Source organism: Perkinsus marinus, assembly GCF_000006405.1.
Source record: "Perkinsus marinus ATCC 50983 genomic scaffold scf_1104296965000, whole genome shotgun sequence".
NCBI classification, from domain to species: domain Eukaryota; phylum Perkinsozoa; order Perkinsida; family Perkinsidae; genus Perkinsus; species Perkinsus marinus.
The window spans coordinates 41,664-60,838 of NW_003204466.1; the positions used below are offsets into that span (position 1 = coordinate 41,664).

General features: G+C 47.8%; 7 protein-coding genes across 7 annotated transcripts in view; 3 read left to right on the forward strand and 4 right to left on the reverse strand.

Moving 5' to 3' along the window:
• Pmar_PMAR021901 (hypothetical protein) overlaps positions 1–196 on the reverse strand; it is a gene marked incomplete at both ends in the record, with an annotated part of 398 nt that extends 202 nt beyond the window's left edge. The window contains 2 exons of the mRNA XM_002769679.1: positions 1–59; positions 113–196. Coding sequence (XP_002769725.1) covers positions 1–59; positions 113–196 — 143 coding nt within the window. The remainder of the gene's footprint in view (positions 60–112) is intronic.
• Positions 197–2,634: 2,438 nt separating this feature from the next.
• On the reverse strand, positions 2,635–3,692 carry Pmar_PMAR021902 (hypothetical protein; the record flags this gene model as incomplete). The annotated part of the gene is made up of 3 exons (XM_002769680.1): positions 2,635–3,098; positions 3,144–3,259; positions 3,304–3,692. 3 exons carry the CDS (start codon positions 3,690–3,692, stop codon positions 2,635–2,637), a joined length of 969 nt encoding a protein of 322 aa, XP_002769726.1.
• A 488-nt stretch (positions 3,693–4,180) lies between these two features.
• Pmar_PMAR021903 (10 transmembrane domain, possible aa transporter, putative) lies at positions 4,181–5,605 on the forward strand (the record flags this gene model as incomplete). Its single annotated transcript, XM_002769681.1, has 1 exon — positions 4,181–5,605. One exon carries the CDS (start codon positions 4,181–4,183, stop codon positions 5,543–5,545), a length of 1,365 nt encoding a protein of 454 aa, XP_002769727.1. The 3' UTR covers positions 5,546–5,605.
• Positions 5,606–5,966: 361 nt separating this feature from the next.
• Positions 5,967–6,568, reverse strand: Pmar_PMAR021904 (Ankyrin repeat-containing protein YAR1, putative; the record flags this gene model as incomplete). The annotated part of the gene is made up of 4 exons (XM_002769682.1): positions 5,967–6,023; positions 6,073–6,227; positions 6,278–6,407; positions 6,458–6,568. 4 exons carry the CDS (start codon positions 6,566–6,568, stop codon positions 5,967–5,969), a joined length of 453 nt encoding a protein of 150 aa, XP_002769728.1.
• A 6,435-nt stretch (positions 6,569–13,003) lies between these two features.
• On the reverse strand, positions 13,004–13,319 carry Pmar_PMAR021905 (Metal homeostasis factor ATX1, putative; the record flags this gene model as incomplete). Its single annotated transcript, XM_002769683.1, has 3 exons — positions 13,004–13,054; positions 13,107–13,255; positions 13,313–13,319. The coding sequence occupies 3 exons, from the start codon at positions 13,317–13,319 to the stop codon at positions 13,004–13,006; spliced, it is 207 nt and encodes a 68-aa protein (XP_002769729.1).
• Positions 13,320–14,362: 1,043 nt separating this feature from the next.
• On the forward strand, positions 14,363–16,733 carry Pmar_PMAR021906 (eukaryotic initiation factor-2 alpha subunit, putative; the record flags this gene model as incomplete). Its single annotated transcript, XM_002769684.1, has 11 exons — positions 14,363–14,437; positions 14,483–14,619; positions 14,668–14,769; positions 14,934–15,080; positions 15,125–15,248; positions 16,049–16,132; positions 16,181–16,270; positions 16,319–16,407; positions 16,454–16,511; positions 16,568–16,625; positions 16,696–16,733. The coding sequence occupies 11 exons, from the start codon at positions 14,363–14,365 to the stop codon at positions 16,731–16,733; spliced, it is 1,002 nt and encodes a 333-aa protein (XP_002769730.1).
• A 1,479-nt stretch (positions 16,734–18,212) lies between these two features.
• The window catches only part of Pmar_PMAR021907 (hypothetical protein), a gene marked incomplete at both ends in the record, with an annotated part of 1,127 nt that continues 164 nt past the window's right edge, over positions 18,213–19,175 (forward strand). Inside the window, one exon of the mRNA XM_002769685.1 lies at positions 18,213–19,162. Coding sequence (XP_002769731.1) covers positions 18,213–19,162 — 950 coding nt within the window. The remainder of the gene's footprint in view (positions 19,163–19,175) is intronic.

Sequence of the window (19,175 nt, forward strand, 5' to 3'; positions counted from 1 at the left end):
TCCACTTCACAGCACTTTGGCGCGCTGTAGTCCGAATAGGCGTCACCATTGAATACGACCTACGACGTAGCAATCGAATGTAGTCAAAAGTCTTGTGGCTGTCGTCGCTCACCAGGTCAGGTTTCTCGGCTTCTATCAGGATTCTCTGGAAGACCTGAACAACTGGTATTCCAAGCACGAGAGTGGCAGTTATCATATTTGTGGAAACTGGACCCTCTGGGGAGACGGGGAATGGTGAATGAAGCCTACATAGGATCGTAGGTCCTTATCAGCCGCCTCTCCATAATGCAAGTCGCTGAATACGAGGATCTTCAGTTCTCCTGTGATGTCGCTGAAGTGTATCCGAGGTTTGGCTTCAATCCCGACTAGCAGGGCCGTCGCGGTGAGGAGTATTTCGTAGTAATTATGGTAATGCACCGATACGTTCCGAACTAATCCTGATTATCTTGTGCTAGCTATGCTTATCCATTCTACCCTAATGATAGTCAGGGGGGCAGCCTTAGCTAGGATTTATAGTTATAACCGATCACTGTCGGCTTGGAGTGGAGTGGCTCCCCATCGGACGTCTACGCATGTCACTGTAAATGGTATGGTTGTAGTGATTGGCAAGTCGATTGGTGCATTAGTTGATTGGTATTCTACTAGTGGTAACTCGATGTCCCTAGTGGGTGATGTTACGGTACAGAATTATTCACAGAGGGGGAAGAACGAGCTTACGATAGCGATAAGTATATAGCGGAACCAGTGTTCCAATTCACTTGAAAAACAAGAAGTATAACATTTGTAATGACTATTGTTGGACGCCAATGGTGTTCATCAGCTGCTACACGCATGTCATAAGGGGTGCCGCACAATACGCAGCACAACTACACACTACACAGGTAAAAGTCTTATACTATAAAGTGACAATGGCAAGGATATCTAGGGACCGATCGAACTTGATTTATACAACAATGATATAGCTAGTGCGAGTTACAAGCTATAGACCGTCGGTCTGAGACCGATTGATCGCATGATATGCAGTCCATTCAGGGGTGGGATCACTGAGGCGAGCGTTCCACGCAACAGGGACGCACCTCCATTATGCCAGTATACTCCCTCTACTTTACCGAAAGAGCAGGCTACTAATAGCACTCGGAATCCCGAACTCAAACCGTGTTGACTCAGTCACGGGGAATATATAAACATGTACGTGCTGATGGGGGAACCCAAAACCCGGACGCCGGGGCAGGGCGGGAATATTGCAGGCACGGTTCCGTGCGAAATACAGAATGACGTCACCTGCCTCGGCGCCGGGAAGTCCCGGGTGGGTGAAGAAAAAGCAACAATCCTTGGCTACCAAAGTTGCGAGGGATAACACAGACCGGCAAACACGACACGAAGAATCTCGCTCACCACTGGCGGCGTAGGACCGGGCCGTTATATTAGTCTTACAGTGTGCTTGCACACTGGGCACACAATTTCACGCAAAATTCACGATTCAGAGGACGGCGATCTCGTATGCAGCCGATAGGCAGATGTCCAGAAGCCTTGACTCGCTCATGAACCAGGTGGTCTGCGAGGCTGATACCATAGCTCAAACCACCGAGGCTTGGGAAGCCAGCGGCTCCACCGACGCAGTCGACGGCATCTGTTCCACCGTAACGGGCCCTCGTTACAGGCGCCTCGGTGAGCGACACAATACTGAGATCACTGGACGCTTTCGACTGCGGTTTTAGATAGCGTAGAACTCGCTCCGATGGACCGGCACATCGTTATCTCGAGAGCTGCTAGAGTCGCGCCCAAGGCAGGAATCGCGAGGAAGCTCCTCGAAGGAACATGATTCAGCACGCTGAGATCAGCTAGCGTCAAGCTGGCGACCGAGAGCATCGGCTAGGAAGTTCAGCCGCGCCGGTAATGTTCGTAGGGGCGTTCCTCTAAGAGGATGTAAAACACTATGACACCGATGGATGCGTCCAGCGCCAATTCTCAGAGAACCTCGGTCGTTGTCTACAACCTTGACCTGAGAGAAGCTCGGGAGTCGCTCTGGCCTCGGTTTTGAAACTGAGATAGACTGAAATCTACGCTGTGCACGTGTTGTATGGGGTTCTTCTTCTGTTACTCGTGGAGAGTTACGTGGCGCATTTTCTTCACTGAAGCATGCGACTTCACTTAGACGTTCAGGGTGTTTGTGACGGCGTGTTGTGATGGTAGATAATTGTCTCTGTTGGCTTCATCTTCGCCTGTTCCTCCAATTCGGGCATATTTCATATCGATGTCACCATTTTGAGTTCCTAGCTAATGCAGCTGTTGTCGAACCATGAATATCGTTGGCGCCGCGTTGATGTGTGCAGACATGAGCTCACTTTATTGCGATCGTTTTCTCATCAAGACTGTGTTGCGTCTCCGCAGAGTTCGAGCATGTTCGAAGCCACTGCTCTCGATGGACATAAAATGAGAACTCAAGGCCAATTGCTATTATCATCATAACGCACGCGGTCATGGGCATCAATTTCATGGACGCAATCGGGTCAATAGACACCAATGTACAAACGAGAACAGTGACTTACGCCATCTGTTCTGAGCTGACGGAAGCTTCATAGACTCAAATAGAATCGTCACAACTAAAATATGTTTCAAAAGCTTCACTTGTCATTAGTCACCATAAGATACTGGTTGAGCTGCTCGCAGAATACTGGCAATTTGCTCTGGCTTGAGACCGGCCTGACCGAAGACCCGTTCAGCTACGGCGAGGGGGGTCGCAAGCATCTCGTTGGTGGGCGAGGGCAGGGCGTGTCGCGGCACCGTATCGTCATTGGGGGCCTGGCCATTGGGGGTACCAGTGGCGGCGGCCAAGTGACGTGGGTCGGCTGGGCCACCGTTGCAGTGATGAGCAGGGGATTCCAGATGGGGTGGCACGGGGTAGGCACCCGGGTTCAATCCCGGGGGAACACGAAATCCACCGGGATGGATTCTTGGAGGAGTCGGATTGGCTCCTGGAGGTGGTGGCATCATGGCGCATCTATATGGATTAGCATCATAGTGGACTTCAGTGAGAGGGTACTGGCCGATATGCGAGGGGAAACCCATAGGAGGCGCGAACTGCATTAGAGCCGGATCTGATCAGGTGAACATTAGAAACTCCTGACTAATGCGCTGCTCACCGAATGCCTGTGGATCGATGTAATCTTGCCTCATCTGACGAGCGAATCCCGCTGGAGGGGGAGGGCGTTGGCGGAGTTCATCTTCGCTATGAGCATAGAAGCATTTTGAGCCGTACCTGGCAACAACACAGTCCCTCGAGAGAAGCAGTGATTAACTCACTTGCAATGAGCGCCATAACGGCAGAATCGAGTCTTCATTAACCTCTGACAGACCTCGCTGACTTGAGGGGCTCTCCCTGGGAAGTCGTGGCTTCCGTCTTCAGGAGAATAGGGCATGCCACCGTCGAACCCGTTCTCCATATTGTAAGGATATGGATGCTCATAGTAGTATTGGTTTGGAGTCCAGGCGGCGTAAGTAGGCTTGTTCATCGCCCCTTGGGGGTCGAAGCCGCCCTTGGGAGGATCCGGTTGATCGTCAGATTGTCTCTCGGGTAGGCCCAACTTGGGCTTAGCGTCTCCCTCTGTGTGGTCAGTGGCAGTATCAGGATCGCTCTTACTGTGAGGAGTAGGCTGATCCGTCACAGCGGTTGATTCGCTCGTATCATCCATTTTACTGTTGAGGAGATGTTCGAGCGTTGTAAAAGATCGCAATGAAAGTTGCGCTGACGTAAAAAGCGCCCGCCATTCTAATCGATTATTGGCACATCTCGAGTTGCTCGATTCCACCATTCGTATGTATGATGTCTTTTTCCCACGAGTTCGATACTTCTTCTCTATCTAATTGAAACCACAATTGCTCAATGTGCTCCCGTTTTATACCCCGTGATGAAACAGAAGCAGTGCAGTTGTGCGACATCGCCGCTCACTGTACCAACCCTTTCGGGGCGCCTGTTGAACATTTGCTTCATCGAGGCCAGCGCTATAACAGTGAAGTAATACTTTTTCATCGGCGTTCATGTATATTATGCGTCTTTCTAAAGGATTAGCAAATGGCGAGCGAGAAGTAAAACTGCTTACATGGTAGTCTTAGCGGAGCGAAGCGATTCATGTTGTGCACTATTAGTGTACATGCGTCGCACGTTGCAACAAGCTAACAGATGGAGATTCCTTCCCCAACTTCTTCCCCAACCAAACCCCGTTCGAGGTTTCCCACCATACTCAGAGCTGGTGGTAGGTCTGCTAGTGCCTTTACTTTGGCTAAGGCCACTTTGGGTGCTGGTGCATTGGCGATGCCCTCGTCCTTTCAAGGCGCCGGGATAGTCCTCTCAGTGCTCTTACTAATAGCATTGGGATGGATGTCGGCGATATCTATCAACATGATAGGACGTGCTCAGACTCATTCGGGTAGAGACACCTTTGAGGAAATCGTCCGGCTCTACTACAACGCCTGGGTCGGCTACGTCTTCGAGATCACAATGATCTTGTTCTGTTTCGGCACTGCTGTGGCCTACCTGATTTCTATTGCTGATCTCCTCAACCCCGTGTTCGAGAAGTGGATAGGCTCTCAACACGAACACGACTGGTATGGCGTTCTCCTCCTCAATAGGACGGTCTTCTCGGCCTTGGTCACCTACATTTTCCTATTACCATTATCACTTTTCGAGCGCATTAATAACGTTCGATGGATCAGCTTCGCTGGAGTAATGTCGGTCATTTTCCTCGCTATTTGTATTGTCTACTTGCTCATTAAACACGGCGTCTTTAGTAGTCCGCAAGATACGACCTCGACCTACCTCTGGCCGAGCAAAGGTTTCAACGGCGTTATCAGTGCGGCATCAGCATACATCTTTGCATACGTCTGTCAAGTTAATGTACCACATATTTACTCCGAGATGGTCCCATTCAGCGAGAGGAATCTACGCCAGGTCTCCTACGCATCGGTTGCTCTCTGTTTCGTCGTATACGTAGCTGTTGGCACGTGCGGGTTTTTAACGTATGGGAGCACCACAAGAGGGAGTATTATTCAGAGTATGCGTGCAGATTTTCTCGAAGGCAATATATTTGTCACCATTGCTTTCATCCTTATGGGTGTCGCAGTCTTAGCTGCATATCCTCTCAATATCTACCCTCTAAGGGCAGCTGTGGTGGGCACAGTCAAAGGCATCACTGGTCGTCGCCATCTTCATCGATGGGTCGGCCCAGCTATAACTTTTATCTCGGTCTCGCTCACTCTAGTCGTAGCGATATATTTACCGGATGTGAAGGTGGTCTTGGATTTAGTTGGCTCTATGACTGGTTCGATCATTTGTTACATAATTCCTGCTGGGTTCTGTGTCAGAATCGTGTACTTTAAGCGCAACAAGATGGTGGGGAAGTTGAAGGATGAGTTGGCAGCTGAAGACGACACTTCGATGGACTATCCTAATTGGCTTTCGTTCGGATTTATCGCTTTCGGCGCCGTTTTTGTTGTTATTGGAACATATGTTAGTCTTGTCGGCGTTGTGGAGTTCTACCAGAAGTAATTCTGTCAAAGGTAAATTTCGTATTGTTCAGTCAGCTTGAATTGTCGATCATTACTACTTCCGTCCCACTTTTTTCCATCGAAATTCTGATATCCTCCAGATGTTGTGTTGTCACAATGTGAACACATTGAAGAAACTGCCAAGAGGTTTCACCTCTCGAGCTGTTGCCAAGTTGTTGACGCGGCACTTGTGCGGGAAGTGAAAGTTACTACAACGATTCATGACGTTTCATCACAGCTGAGATGACTGTGAAGACTCTGAGATGAGTTCTTGAATTTTCCTGATTCGCTTAAACAAGATCAGCATAAAAAATCATATCCATTTCCGCTGAGGAAAGGTGATTGACGACATACAACACAAGTTTCATACACAGTGTGCGAGCGAAATGGAGTAACGTTGGGAATCGAGTCAATCTTGGCATCTACGATGATGACGAATCAGCCTCCGGAGCCGCGAACTTGGCCAAATATATGCAAACCTACAAGAGAACGACGCACACTGAAGGTATTGGTGGAGTATCAGTCTACCTCCTGAAAATGCCTGGATAATGCTTCATCGTACGGGGTGTGTTTGGCCTTGTTCACAGTCGTGGCATCTGCTCCTGCATCTACGAGAAGCTTGCAAACGTCGAGATGCCCATTAAGGGCGGCCCAATGCAGTGGAGTGTTGCCTTGGCTATTTGCTGTTGAACGAAAAAACATCAGAATGGCAGAATACTCAGTTATGGCCTACCTTGGTTCGCTACTGTCTTCTTCTTTTCTTCACCCGCTTCCTTTAATAAAACCTTGACGACCTCCGTATGCCCATTAGCTGAGGCCAGCAGCATTCCAGTACTCTTCGTGAACGCGTCCGACTCCCACAACTGCGAAGTGAACGATGAACAGAAAGAATTCAGATCTACAGGGATCATACCAATTCAGGATGAGCTCTCAAAAGCTCGCGTACATCGTCAAGATCGCCGTATCTTGCAGCCTTCAAGAAGGCATCGAACTCATCCGAGTTACCGAGAGCAGGAGCAGGCATCGACAATATCAACTTCGACCTAACCTCCTACTAGCAAACACAACCCTCGACTAACAGCATTGAAGAACGGACCACAACACGTACATGATTCCGGCACGGATGTACAAGAAGTCGGTAATGCATCCAAGCTCCTTATGCTTTTCGGGGCCTCATCATCGAGGATCGAACACAACAGCGAGACAAGGTACACTAGACATAGGTATCTCCAATGGGGCGAGGTAGCGTATGCACTCTTGTTCGATGTGAAGACTCGGCTACTGACATTCTATCACGTCCTTGTAACTGGAAAGGATGACCCTTTCTGACACACAGAGGGGACCGTTGCCAAGCCCTTGGAGATCGACCCAAGCCGTGACGCGGTCGATAGCGTCTCGCAACTGTTCCGTTCGTAGCCGCGATTTCCTGAGCGTCTCGCGCTGTCGCAGTGACGGGCCCTACTGCTTGTCCAACATGGTCAGCGTATTGTGCCGAAATAGCATTGAGGTCGATAAAAACTTCTTGACGTCGTCCCGATGATTCCTCATCGCAATTGAAAGTAATAGAACCCCATTTGTAGAAGGCGCAACGAAGTGTCATCCTCATCCGATCAGTCTTGATATGGCTAGCTAGTCGGAACAAGCGACGGGAATTCCGGGCGATACCCCTCCACAGTCTGATCGAACTAACACAATGAGGGAATCAAAATAAACGTAGGTCACCTAAAGCAGTATAGGAGGGTTCTACGGCTCCTGCGCCTGGAAGCAAGCTCGTTCCAGTGATAAAGAACACTGGATAGCACTTTCGATGCCGTGGTCAATTCCTGAGAGGGATCTGCCGAGGAAATGGTTTCCTGGAAGTTTGTCATACCACTTCTCTCGCAACAATCATCATTCTTGTCGCCTGCCACCATCTGTTTAAATACTTCGTCCGTCTCGTCTGCTCTATTCCGTACGCACGCCCTGCGTTCCTGGGATGGGGGTGAGCTATTCAAGATTGAGTCTAACAAACCTGTAATTTCTCTCGGAGAAGATATACCACTCGGCAAAACATCGGCCGACTAGTCGCTTCTCGCGCACTGACTGGGCAGTACGTGAGACCACCAAGAGCCGATTCAGCGCAACCCAGCACGACAAGGCCTTCCTGGCGACACGCATATGCCTCATGCTGTGTAGGGCTCCTCTCAGTCGCCTGATTTCGCCGGTCAATCGGAGCCAGGCTGTCACAACTCCGACTAGCCTCTGGCGATTGTATCTAGATCACGTAGAGATTCGAAGGCTCAGAGGCAGAACCTCGTGCCTCTCGACGTGGAAGGTTAGACAATTCTCCCGATTGCCGAGTAAAATGGCCAATCATTATTCCCACCTGTTCGTAACAGCTTTCTCAACCTCGCTCCACAGCTCCCTGGCACTCTCAAGAGAAAGCCTCCAGCGTCGCCAGGACGTAGACAGGAGACGACTGTTTCGCAAACCTCGAATATTGTTCACAGCAATCGGCGTTATTTTCATCTTCAAGTTGACCAAAGAGCGCCATTCTCGGCTGATAAGCGACTGCAATCGATTCCGAGTGAGTGATATCAACGCCTGAGCCGCTTTTGCGCGGGCGAAGCGTCGGTCATGCAACTGTCGCCAAGCTCGGAGACAGCTCAGGGCAGCGCGACCAAGCCTGCGTGACCTGCACTGTCTCACGAAGGCGTGTTGGGCGCTCAAGCGCTTCCAAGCTCTGAGAAATATGTTGGTACTTCGAGCCAGCGTTCAGTAACTACCGGAATGCTCCAACTCGAACACACAGGCCATTCCGTTCAGTGAGCTTCCCCATGGAGTTAATCAACCTCCACTTCTTCAGCGTTCTATTGGTATCGATGCGGTTCTGGATAGAGCGCACTGAAATAAGTCGAACTTGTCGCATACAAATGATCAATCCCAAGACCGGAAGCTGGTTATTAGACGCTCTCCTGATTACTAATCAGTGATTAGACCTCGGCTTCATGTCCGATCAACGCGTGACTCTACTAGAGTCACTTCACTAGAGAGTACTCACTCGCCTGTGCTAAGGTAAGTGCTCTGCGGAGCCAATACCATTCTGTGAGGACAGCTCTGGCAACGCGTCTTTGCCCTTCAACCTTGATGTTGACGGTAATGTCGATCTTCAATTGTGACCATCGTAACCAGTGTGTGAAAGCTTGTTGCAGTAACAGCCGAGCATACAGCTGCCCGGCAGCAGTAGAGCGTCGCTCTCGTGAGACGAGCTCGATCCAGGCATGCAAGTGGATCTTCATACTTCTGTCTCCATCCAACCTTCTATTCCGAAGGAACAGGAGCTGAGACTGTCCGAATCATGGTGACAGGACGTACCGATAGAGGCTCACCAGTTCCCGAGCGTGTCGCGTTTGCCTGCGGTGGAAGGCCAATGCTTGCCAGCGGCTCAGGCAGGCCTTCAGAACAGAATCGCAAAAACCGTTGAGGGTGATTTGGCCGATCTCGGGTGCGAGGATTCGCATGAGTTTCGACCTAACGTTCGCATCGGACTCAACCATGCAATCTTTCAAACTTGGCCTGTCTCCGCCGAGTAGCGAGTCTCCGCCATGAATTCAGCTTCTTCATCGTCATCCTTCGCAAGAACTCTCTCTGCCTGGATCGGCTGTCCGCAATCAGCGCCGTCGCGGTCCCCCAATGGCTCAGACATCTCCGCATGAGGCGGATTCGATGGTGATGGTAAACCCTCCACAATGTCGACATGCTAGTTAAAGCCCTTCTTGTGTGGTGGCGGGCCTTCAAGGCGGTAACGCGAACGGAAGACGATTTCAACTTTCGTTGTCGAAATGTTATGTTCGACAGCAGGTAGAAAAAAGTCCATAGACGGACGAACGGGCTGGTCCACGCAGGTAAGAATCGAATCTGGGTATAGAACCAAGAGTTCCCCACTAAACTGTCATCGTATACATGTCTGGATGCGCCTCGAAATGATTCATCCCGGATGCTGGCCCAGTAGCTGAGCTTGTCCTCTCGTTGTGAGCTCATTTGACGAACCAAGTCCATCCAAGCGAGCAATATTCGTTCAAGAGTGCGCCTTTCGACTCTGATAATACGAGGCCTTACAATGAGGGCTTCAATAAACCTACGTAGATGATCCCTTCTGAGTGCTGCATCTGTTCTCACCAGTCCCGAAGGAATCCTCTGGCGAAATGCTCCTGCACATTTATGTACAGTCTTTCAGCGCGTGCCCGAATCAGACGGCTACACTGTAAGGAATGTCGCCAAGCGGGAAACACCGCCGTCAATATGAAGACTAGGATATGCTCCTGAAGACGTGGAACCTTTACGCTATACACAAGCTCCATGAAAAGAAGCAATCCACGTTGTGCAACGCTCCCTGTATCGCCGCGATACTATCGCGCTATTTACCCGAGCTATGCCCGCGGGAAACGAGAGCCGAAGATTCTCATCCCCTACTATAGACCCGGTCGCACTTAGAATTGAATGAATCATCAAGTGAGTTAACTGTGATCTACATTTCCGTTCACAGTTGACTCAAACAGAGACAAACCGTGCAGCGAAATCAATGCGTGAGTTCCGAATCAGGAAAGACACATTGCTGTAAGCTGTGCTAATGTACTCTCTCAATAGCATCAAAATGAACAACATCCTTTCCAAGCTAAAGCTCGATGTTTCAACGGAAGCGCCTTACCTTGCCTGATAGTCCACGGAATGTATCGGCCACGTAGTTGGCTCTCGCTCGCCAGGCCATGAAGTAAGTCGCAGTCAGTACTAAAGCCTTAGAGAGACCTCTATGTTTCGGACCTCGTCTCGCGTGTAATCGGCGCTGACGCCGGGTCGTTGCAATAGTTAACTTAGACCACGCGTAGAGATGCCTTGCTCCTGCCGACTGCGAAAGTGCTCGCCCGATCCGCCAGAGTCGAACTCTTCCTCGTGCCTTTTTTGCTACAAGTTTCCGCCATTGCTGGAGAGCGGTCTTTCGGAGTTGATGCGACGAGGAGGGAACCACGTCGTGGCGACGTATATGACCCGGTAATTGTGGGGTCGTCGACGATGTCATGTGATGCTACGGGATATATACTGAATTATGAAACTGAGTTCTGACAAAAGAGGCCCATTTCATGCCATGCTCCACAGTAGCCTTATCGATCCAGATAATTTCGAGTCAAATGAGGACGGGGTGATTGCTCCTGGTCGTTTTGACAGCTGATGCTGCAACTACGGTGGTAATGACGATAACGATGAAAGACCAATCATTAGTCACCAACCAAAACAACATATACCCAACTATGCGATGTCGGCTGCTTCATAAGCAGATCTAGCTGCCCAGATTTGCTATGCAGCTCAATCAGACTCTGATTATCGGAGCACTCACCGCTGCGCAGTCATCGGATAGAACTTCGAGTCACTTGATGCGACTGAGTGTCTGAGAAGCTACTCTGAGAGTGGAGCTTCCATTTAACTTGGCGGTAAATTACCGCCGGTAATTCAGTTAATTCGCTAAACTGTATGATGTTGTGCCATAGGTCGTGACGACCTAGACTTAGCTTGATAATGTGCGCGCACTTTACTTCTTGCATGCTCGAAAACTGTCGCTTATATGAAACCCTCGTCTGTCAACGGTGCACCGACTGAGAGAGACGAATGCGTGAGGTGAGATTCTCACCGCGAGAAGGGTAGCATGCTCTTGAATTCCAATCGACATCGAAGCTCGCAATCTGGCATCGGGTCCTCTGTATCTTGATGCTCTTTTTCTCCTCATGAGGCTGGAACTCCGCATTAAATGCGGCGGAATGGGGCGCTGACGATGATTCAGAGAATACTGACATCATGGGACAGTATTCCTGTTCTTTTGGCTGAAAGTGGCAACTTGTCTCAGATAAACTCCAGTAGGGCTGAACTCGAGGCGTTAAATCGTCGTTTCACCCTCACGGACCATGAGGCCATAATAAGTTAGTATAAGCTGTTATAAAGCATTGTTATTAATGACGCTTCAACGACATGCTCTTGCAAGGCCGAGACCAAGATTAAAGGAAGACCGAGATATGAGGCGAAGGCTGCTGGTGCAAAAAACCCAAGGTAATCAGTAACAAATGAACATCGGAGTCAGTGCGCGATATGTTGTCAGGCGAGTCCTTCTCCATGACTATCCTCAGACTCCCACTGAGCCGTATACATTCGACTGCGTTGTTACTGTAATGTGCAGTCTATTACGAAACATGATGTAACTTATATCTCGGTTGGCCTCCGACGACCACATAGGGGCCGCTGACGCTGTATTCTTCCACAGTACCAAGCCGGTACTACCGACATTACTTCTTACAACACTACAGTAGTGCCATTGCTTTCTGCACCAACGTCACTAATACCTCACGAGTTGTGCTGCACAGTTGTTCGCAATGCGGATAGGGAGTCAAGGGATGAACCCCTTGTGGCTTCCGCATACGCTCCGTGCCCGTAAGTGGAAATGTTGATCACTTATATTTTTCCCGAAATTTCGGAAAATTTCCGCTTGAAAGATTTTTTTCGGGTTCAGCAACTCTGGGTGGTATATACCTGCCACATTGTGATGAATTTCGATTCTTTGTATCATTTGAACTTTTCCATCACAGTACCGATTGTATTATATCATCACCTGCAAATTCGAAGTGATAGAATTGTGATGGGAAGTTATTCAACTTGAGAGTTTCAATAACTTCTAACTTACTCGAAGTAAGTTCAACTTCACCTTGAATAACTTCTTAGTAAGGAGTTTACTTGAGTAAGAAGTTCTTGCTCAAGTAGAACCACATCTTACCTCCTCAATCCTTCACTACTATCCTCTCCCCATTAAGACCTATAGGCTGTAGGACTTCAAAACCCGCTCGACCTACTTCACTAAATGCCTCCTGAAGAATAATCATATACAATAATATATCAGCAGTCCGAGGCAGAGCATGAGAGTGAGGCTCACTCTCCAACTCACTCAGTGAGCGGGTCTTGACGAGATGTCCGGACATGTTGACATAAAAGTCAATTGCAGCAAGTTGCTTTGTCCTAAGGACAAACAGCAACAGCTGCCAGCAACAACCAACCACTAGATAGAGGTTCCTCTGTCTCATCGGTTCAAAGTAGAAAAGTTAATCTCATGAAAATGCACTTGTTATATAAAAACGGACTTGTTATACGAACTCCAGGAGTCCTGGACCAGGACAATGTCCAACTCGTTTTCCGACAACTACCGCAAAAACCCTTCCCCCCAAAGAGATGAACGATGTACCATCTCATACACCAGTCACCGGCACAAGTGTCAGCTGACAATCTAATCGAGAGCATGCGAATGTTCGGATGTTCTTCTCGTGGAGTGGTATGGCCATAACCCTTAAAAGTTACCGTCAGATACTGATAACACAAAGCGTCAACTTTGAGCGAGAAAGCTGAAGTAATTCTATCGAACTACCGCAAGGGATAGTGATGGTAATTATTACGCATCCTGAGTGCTGATGAGTGCCAACTCACGACCACTAGCCGAGGCCTGACACAACAAAGACTTACATGACCACGATTTAGACAACATGAAAAGGTACCCAATTTTTGAGCTTCTCGACAAGCTGCTCTCCAGTGACAGCGTCGGTATGATGGACCATCACTTGGTTCTTCTCAATGTCGCAATCAACACTCTCAACACCATCTACCTTGGTGAGGATGCGAGTAATCGCACCAGAGCAACCGGAACCTGATAGGAATATCATCAACCAAACCTATTCAGTAGAGTGAACCAAGGATAACTTACATGTCATTCCAGCGCGATCTCAGTGATCTTGTTTGCCATAATTTACGAGAGTATGTAAAAATACACTGAAAGAACAGGATGATGAAATGTAATAATGGGTATCGATTCCTCATACTATGTACGAATACTTATCGTAAATTAATGAGAGAACACAACTACTTTTTAGTGACTTCTAACTTGAATTTTCACGACCTAGAATCTGTTTGAATTCGATAAACTATAAGAATTTCACACTAGCGAATGAGTAGTTAATAAACTAGAGATAAAACTCCGAAGATAGGTCATTTTAGGATAGCGAGTATTGCAGCGAATCAGCTAAAGAATCGCTACACAACAAGGAGACAACATTGTACTGGCGAATTTCCGATATACAAACGTCTACTATCAATATTGTTCACAAGGAAGATTCAGGGGGAAGTCGTCTCTGCTTGCTTTATGTGATTTCACAGAGAACAGTAGTATAAGACTTTTGAGGCACCTCGCAGATCAAATCGTGGACAGAAAATTGTCCAAAATATCATGTAAGAAGTTTTCCTTCCAAGCCTGCAAAAACTTGAAGCATACGATAGAATATGATCGCTCGCGGTTATTTTGGAAATCGTGAATAAGGCGCTCGAAACCGGTTATTTTTCCCATAGCATTACCAGAGTACCACTGTATTGCTATTTTCATGAAAGTCGAAAGAGTGGCGTTCGCCATTCTGATCGATATCCTAACCTCCAACGAGACATGTCTGCTGATTCCAGCTGAATTCTACTCTATCGGCAGACAGTAGGCCACTGTAGTATGCGGGTATTACCTCCCATTGTCCCCTCAGTGGCCCTTGTTTGATCGGTTGTGGAGGTTGATGAACACTGAACTCATCCCTCGTATAGTATAATACCATATCACACACGTGTGGAACTATGTTGGGCAAAAATCGATTAACATCAGTCGGGGGTATCTTAGGTTCACGGACACAAGATTCAAAATAGGTCCGATGGTAGACCATGTGCGTGCAATGTTAGTTTTCCTTCTTCCCGGTTACTGCTTCCACCGTCACGTATCACCATGAGCTCCGAAGCCGCCCATCTCCATTGCCGTTTCTACCGAGAGCAATTTCCTGAGATTGACCAGTGCATTGTGGTAGTGTAAAATCTTAAATCCGAATCTTCGATTTCTTCCCCTTAGGCCCTGGTGAAGCAAGTCACCGACGTTGCAGCGTACGTTTCCTTATGCGAATATGACGATATGGAGGGTATGGTTCAGCTTTCCGAGCTCTCTAAGAGGCGTATTAGATCTATCCCTAAGCTCATCAAAGTTGGACGGTAAGTTTGAAGAGGTACTAATACCGACTGTATTGTCGCCACCATCAGTTTCGATACGTTCATGGTCTTACGAGTTGATAAGGAGAAGGGCTACATCGACCTCTCGAAGAAGCGTGTGTCGCGAGAGGATGCTGAGGCTCTGGATGTGAAGTAATACTATCAACCGAGTCATCATTATCATTGGAGTTCTACCTGTTAAAGTGGCGTGATACTCGGCAAAAAAATTCAGGTTTTTGCGCTATGCAGTAGTCGTCGTGAAATTTGTCTTTCGTATCACCGGTGAAACTCAATTATTATCATCGTCATCATTTTAGGTATTCAAAGGCAAAGACTGTCCAGTCCATCATGAGGCACATAGCATCGACCCACGGCATGTCTCTAGAGGAGGCGTGTTCAAAGATCTCCTGGCCCCTCTACGACAGGTTCGGTCATGCTTATGATGGACTATCTAAGCTTGTCGGGTAGTAGTATCCTCACATTAGTACTGGTGATGGGGATTTCTCAGTGACAACGCGGATTTGAGCATTCTGGAGGGTCTCGAAATCACCCCGGAGGTTCGCGAGACTCTCCTTAATGTGGTCACCAGACGAATGGCACCTCATCAGCTGAGGGTGAAGGCCAAGGTGGAGGTAATACAGTGTTGTCTGTGCTATTCATATCTAATGGGTGTATATACATAAAAATATGACTAGTAAAATGGAGCTTCATCCGTTTTACGTGAAGTGGCGTAGTACTCAGTGAAAACTCGATATTCGCGGTGATAAGCAGTGTTTTGTGGAATATTTTTTTTCATATCACGGGTGAAACTCCAATGTACTATGAACCTATTGATATCATTTCGTGTATTATCTCTCATGGTCTTGAACAGTGTGGGAATATGTGTTTGGTTTCCTCAACTAAGCTCGTAAATTGCCTCACTACACTATGAAAAATTCACACGACTTTGGGTAGGAGTGTACAAAAATCAACGATAGTTTCTCAAAATTTCTATATTCCTAGCAGCACATGTAGCTGACCATGTGCATGCATTCCCACACTGGTCCTAATTACTGATACAGAGTATTGGGAGTGCGTTTACAACTTGTTTGGAAATGGAACCAGTGTAGGAAAATATGCACACGTTCAACTACATGTGTCGGTGACAAGATGGAGATTTCGAGGAAGTTATAGTTGGTGTTTGTACACTCGTAGTCGAGTTCATATGTAAACCCCCATAATAAGCGAGGAAACTACTAAGCTTTTGTTCGCTGTCTGGCGGGAACAAAAATACGAAAATTTTGAGAAAATTTTTCGAAATTTTAGTTGATTTTCGTACACTTCTACCCAAAAACTCCTCAGCTCAGTTGAGGAGAGCGAACATGTAGTCCTCCAACATTACATGACTCTGATCTCATGTAGCTAACGATGTGTTTGTATGTTGACCTAATAGGTATCATGTTTCGATTATGAAGGTATAGAGGCAATCCAGAGGGCACTGATTGCCGGTCGAACGGTCGCTAATGACAATTCTAAGGTGACTTTAACGGTGCTTGCTCAATCGCGTGGTATTGGAAATGGTCAGGTTGATGATGATGAGTCGCTGAAGGCCACCACTACGGTGAAGCTGATAGCTCCTCCCCAGTATTACATCGTAACTACGTGTTCTTTGAGGGTGATAAGAGTAACCATGACGATTTTCGTGTTATGTTCTATTGGATAGGACGTCGGGTTTGAGCGTATTGGTGCTTGCATTGACGCGATAAAGGAGTCTATTGAGAAGGAGGGAGGTACTTTCGCATTGAAACAAGCGTAAGGTGCTGGGGTAAAGTGAGAGGGTATAAGGTCGACTGTTCAGGCCTGAGCTCGTTGGGTTGGATGAGGAAGAGCTGGCCAAGCAGAAGCGGGAGGAAGAGGTAGGAGAATTAATTGTAGGTGTAAAAGTTGCATAAACTTTCTCTTGTTGTTGTAGTCCGAATCCGAGAGTAGTGACTCTGAAGATGAGGATGAGGGAATGGGAGATGCTGAGAGTAAGTCAAACATTTCGAGGCTCTCTGATCCGGCTCATTGCAATTATTGATATTTGAATTTTTCTATCAGTTGATGAGAGCGCTTTCGCCAAGGCCAATGAGGAGTGATGTATGAAATGACAGAAAAGGCAGTACCACTTGAAAGAAAGAGGTCATTACAGTTTCCTCTATTGTGGTGTATTGCGTTGACCATTATCCGGGAGGATATTTTTAGTGTGTGTTTGGCCTGATCGTTAGTGGTCTGGTTTAGTAAGCAGGAGGTTGTTGGTTCGATCCCTGCAGTTGTTACCTATATCCGATCATGGAGGCTCAGGAATAGGAAGGGCTGTTCAAGGGAGGTTTCTTTTTTGCCTACTTGTGTAGTAGCGATCCTATGTACTATATTCAACGGATCGCTGCGTGGTTGTCGATCCCACTTTCCTAGTTGAGGGCTCGGTGAATTCGGTCAGTCTATCGATGGTTATGTGAGAGTATATGGTCGGTACTGATTATTCCATGTGGACCTGTGGACTGATATGTAGTGCAAATGAGATCACCTCAACTTACCTGTCTTGCCACTATGATAATTTAAATTTCTCCTACCATTTTCCGGGATGATCCGGTCTATATTGTCTGATGTATCTAACTAGTGACGTCATCGGTTACCCTACTTTTGCTTCTATAGCGAAGGTAAGGCGATTCCTTCGGGGGCGACGAGCTCGATAGCGCCTTTTTTCGACAGCATGGAAGCTGATTCTCTTATGGTATTTGCCAGAGTACGTTGCTTAGGCGTATAACCACTGTTCTCTACAATGCTAAGATGGGACGCTTTCGAATGTAGTCTGCTGAGTGCAGCAATCTGGCTAAGATTGCTGGCTGGCTATCCTTAAGAACATTCTGACGACTTAACAAAGTGGGCCATTTTTTTCTTGCGATGAGAAGAATACATATCACAATAATGAAATTGATATTCTAGTCAACTATGATGTTCAAGTCGGTTGTTGGGTATTACTCGTGTGGAAAAACACCGGGTGCGGGGATCGAACCTGCGTCTTTTGTTTTAGTTCCTGCTTCGCCCCTATGACCAGTCCGCGGTCTTCCTTCCGAAAACGACGGCCCAAGCAGCGATGGCTCTGTATAGTTCCCCTTGCATTCACACTTTTATTTCTCTTCCTGCTACTGTCCAACTCCCCGATTCACACTGTGTCCTCTCTGCGCGGTCCTGATCCATCTCACCCGTTACCAACACCCAAGGCGACCTCGGCCGCCGACCCTTTGTCGAATTCTACCTCAGCGTATCTGAGGGCTGATCAGCTGACCGACCCGTGGAGTGGTAGGCCTATTACGACCGACTACATCGCCCTCGAGAACCCCTCGGATCGTCCTCACCTTTGGACGACTATACAGTGCACAGGAAGCAATCTGAACCGGAGTTGCATTTTCGACAACTTTTACTATGTATCGTCTAAAGAGAAGTTCCACATCGTTCTTCCGTCGAGTTCCCGAATACGGTCGTCGCCGTACACTGGTCGGCCTGTTGACATTGATAAGGACCCAGTCCTGCCCGGCCCCTATGATGGGTCTATGGTCACTGAATCGGGAGTGAGAATGCTCATCGAGGGCTGCAGCGACTTCTTTATGGGTGATGTTGATTATGAACCCACTGGTAACCGCTTCGAGCCACTCATACACATCTTCGATTCGCCCTTGGATGCCGAAATGTGGATAATGCATCATACCATCACAGGAGCAACTTTCCGTCCCGGCCTGACTGTTTATGGTTTCGCTCTCTACATGCACAACGTTGGACATGCCCTTTACGATGGACTCTACCCTATGTTCGTATCGATGTTGAGATTTGGCTATGGGGCTGCTGATGTGAACGTATTGTTCAAAATGGTGTATAACGGCGTATTAAGACCTGGCATGCACGTCATTGGTGACGACATCGCGCCTGTTTTCGGCGGTGGTACATATACTCATCTCGATGACCTCACGGATGGCCTGTATCGTTTTCAAAGGATAATAGTAGGCTCGCGCCGGATGGCCCATCGATCGTTTAATACGTACAGTACTTTACCTGGTTCCTATACGTATGAAAATTCTCTGTGGTATTTCTCTCGACGTTTGCAAGCTCGCTATGGTTTGATCGATTCCAAGACGGCTATGGATCCTGCGGCTGAGGTCAAAACTGGTGTGTCCAGTGATGGGTGTAAAGGCGTTATCACTGACAATAAGAGGTTTGATGCTACTGATAGGAAGATGTTCTTCGACTTGATTGAGAAGCTCAAGGATGAGGGTGTTTGTGACTTTACGTTTGTTGATTGGAAAAAGTATACCTTCGAGGAACAACTCGAATTATTCACTAATTCTGATGTCTATGTCAGTGGTGTTGGCACTGGTATCACGAGAGCTCATCTGACCAGGCCTGGTGGAGCTGTGGTGAATTTAGGCGAACTTGAGAAATTTGGCATCCCCGAACGAGTTCAGATTTCTTATCGTGACGTTCAGTTTGCGGCTGGAGCGCCCTACTTGCAAGCCCTCTATTATCCTGCTAAGTTATGGAACGTT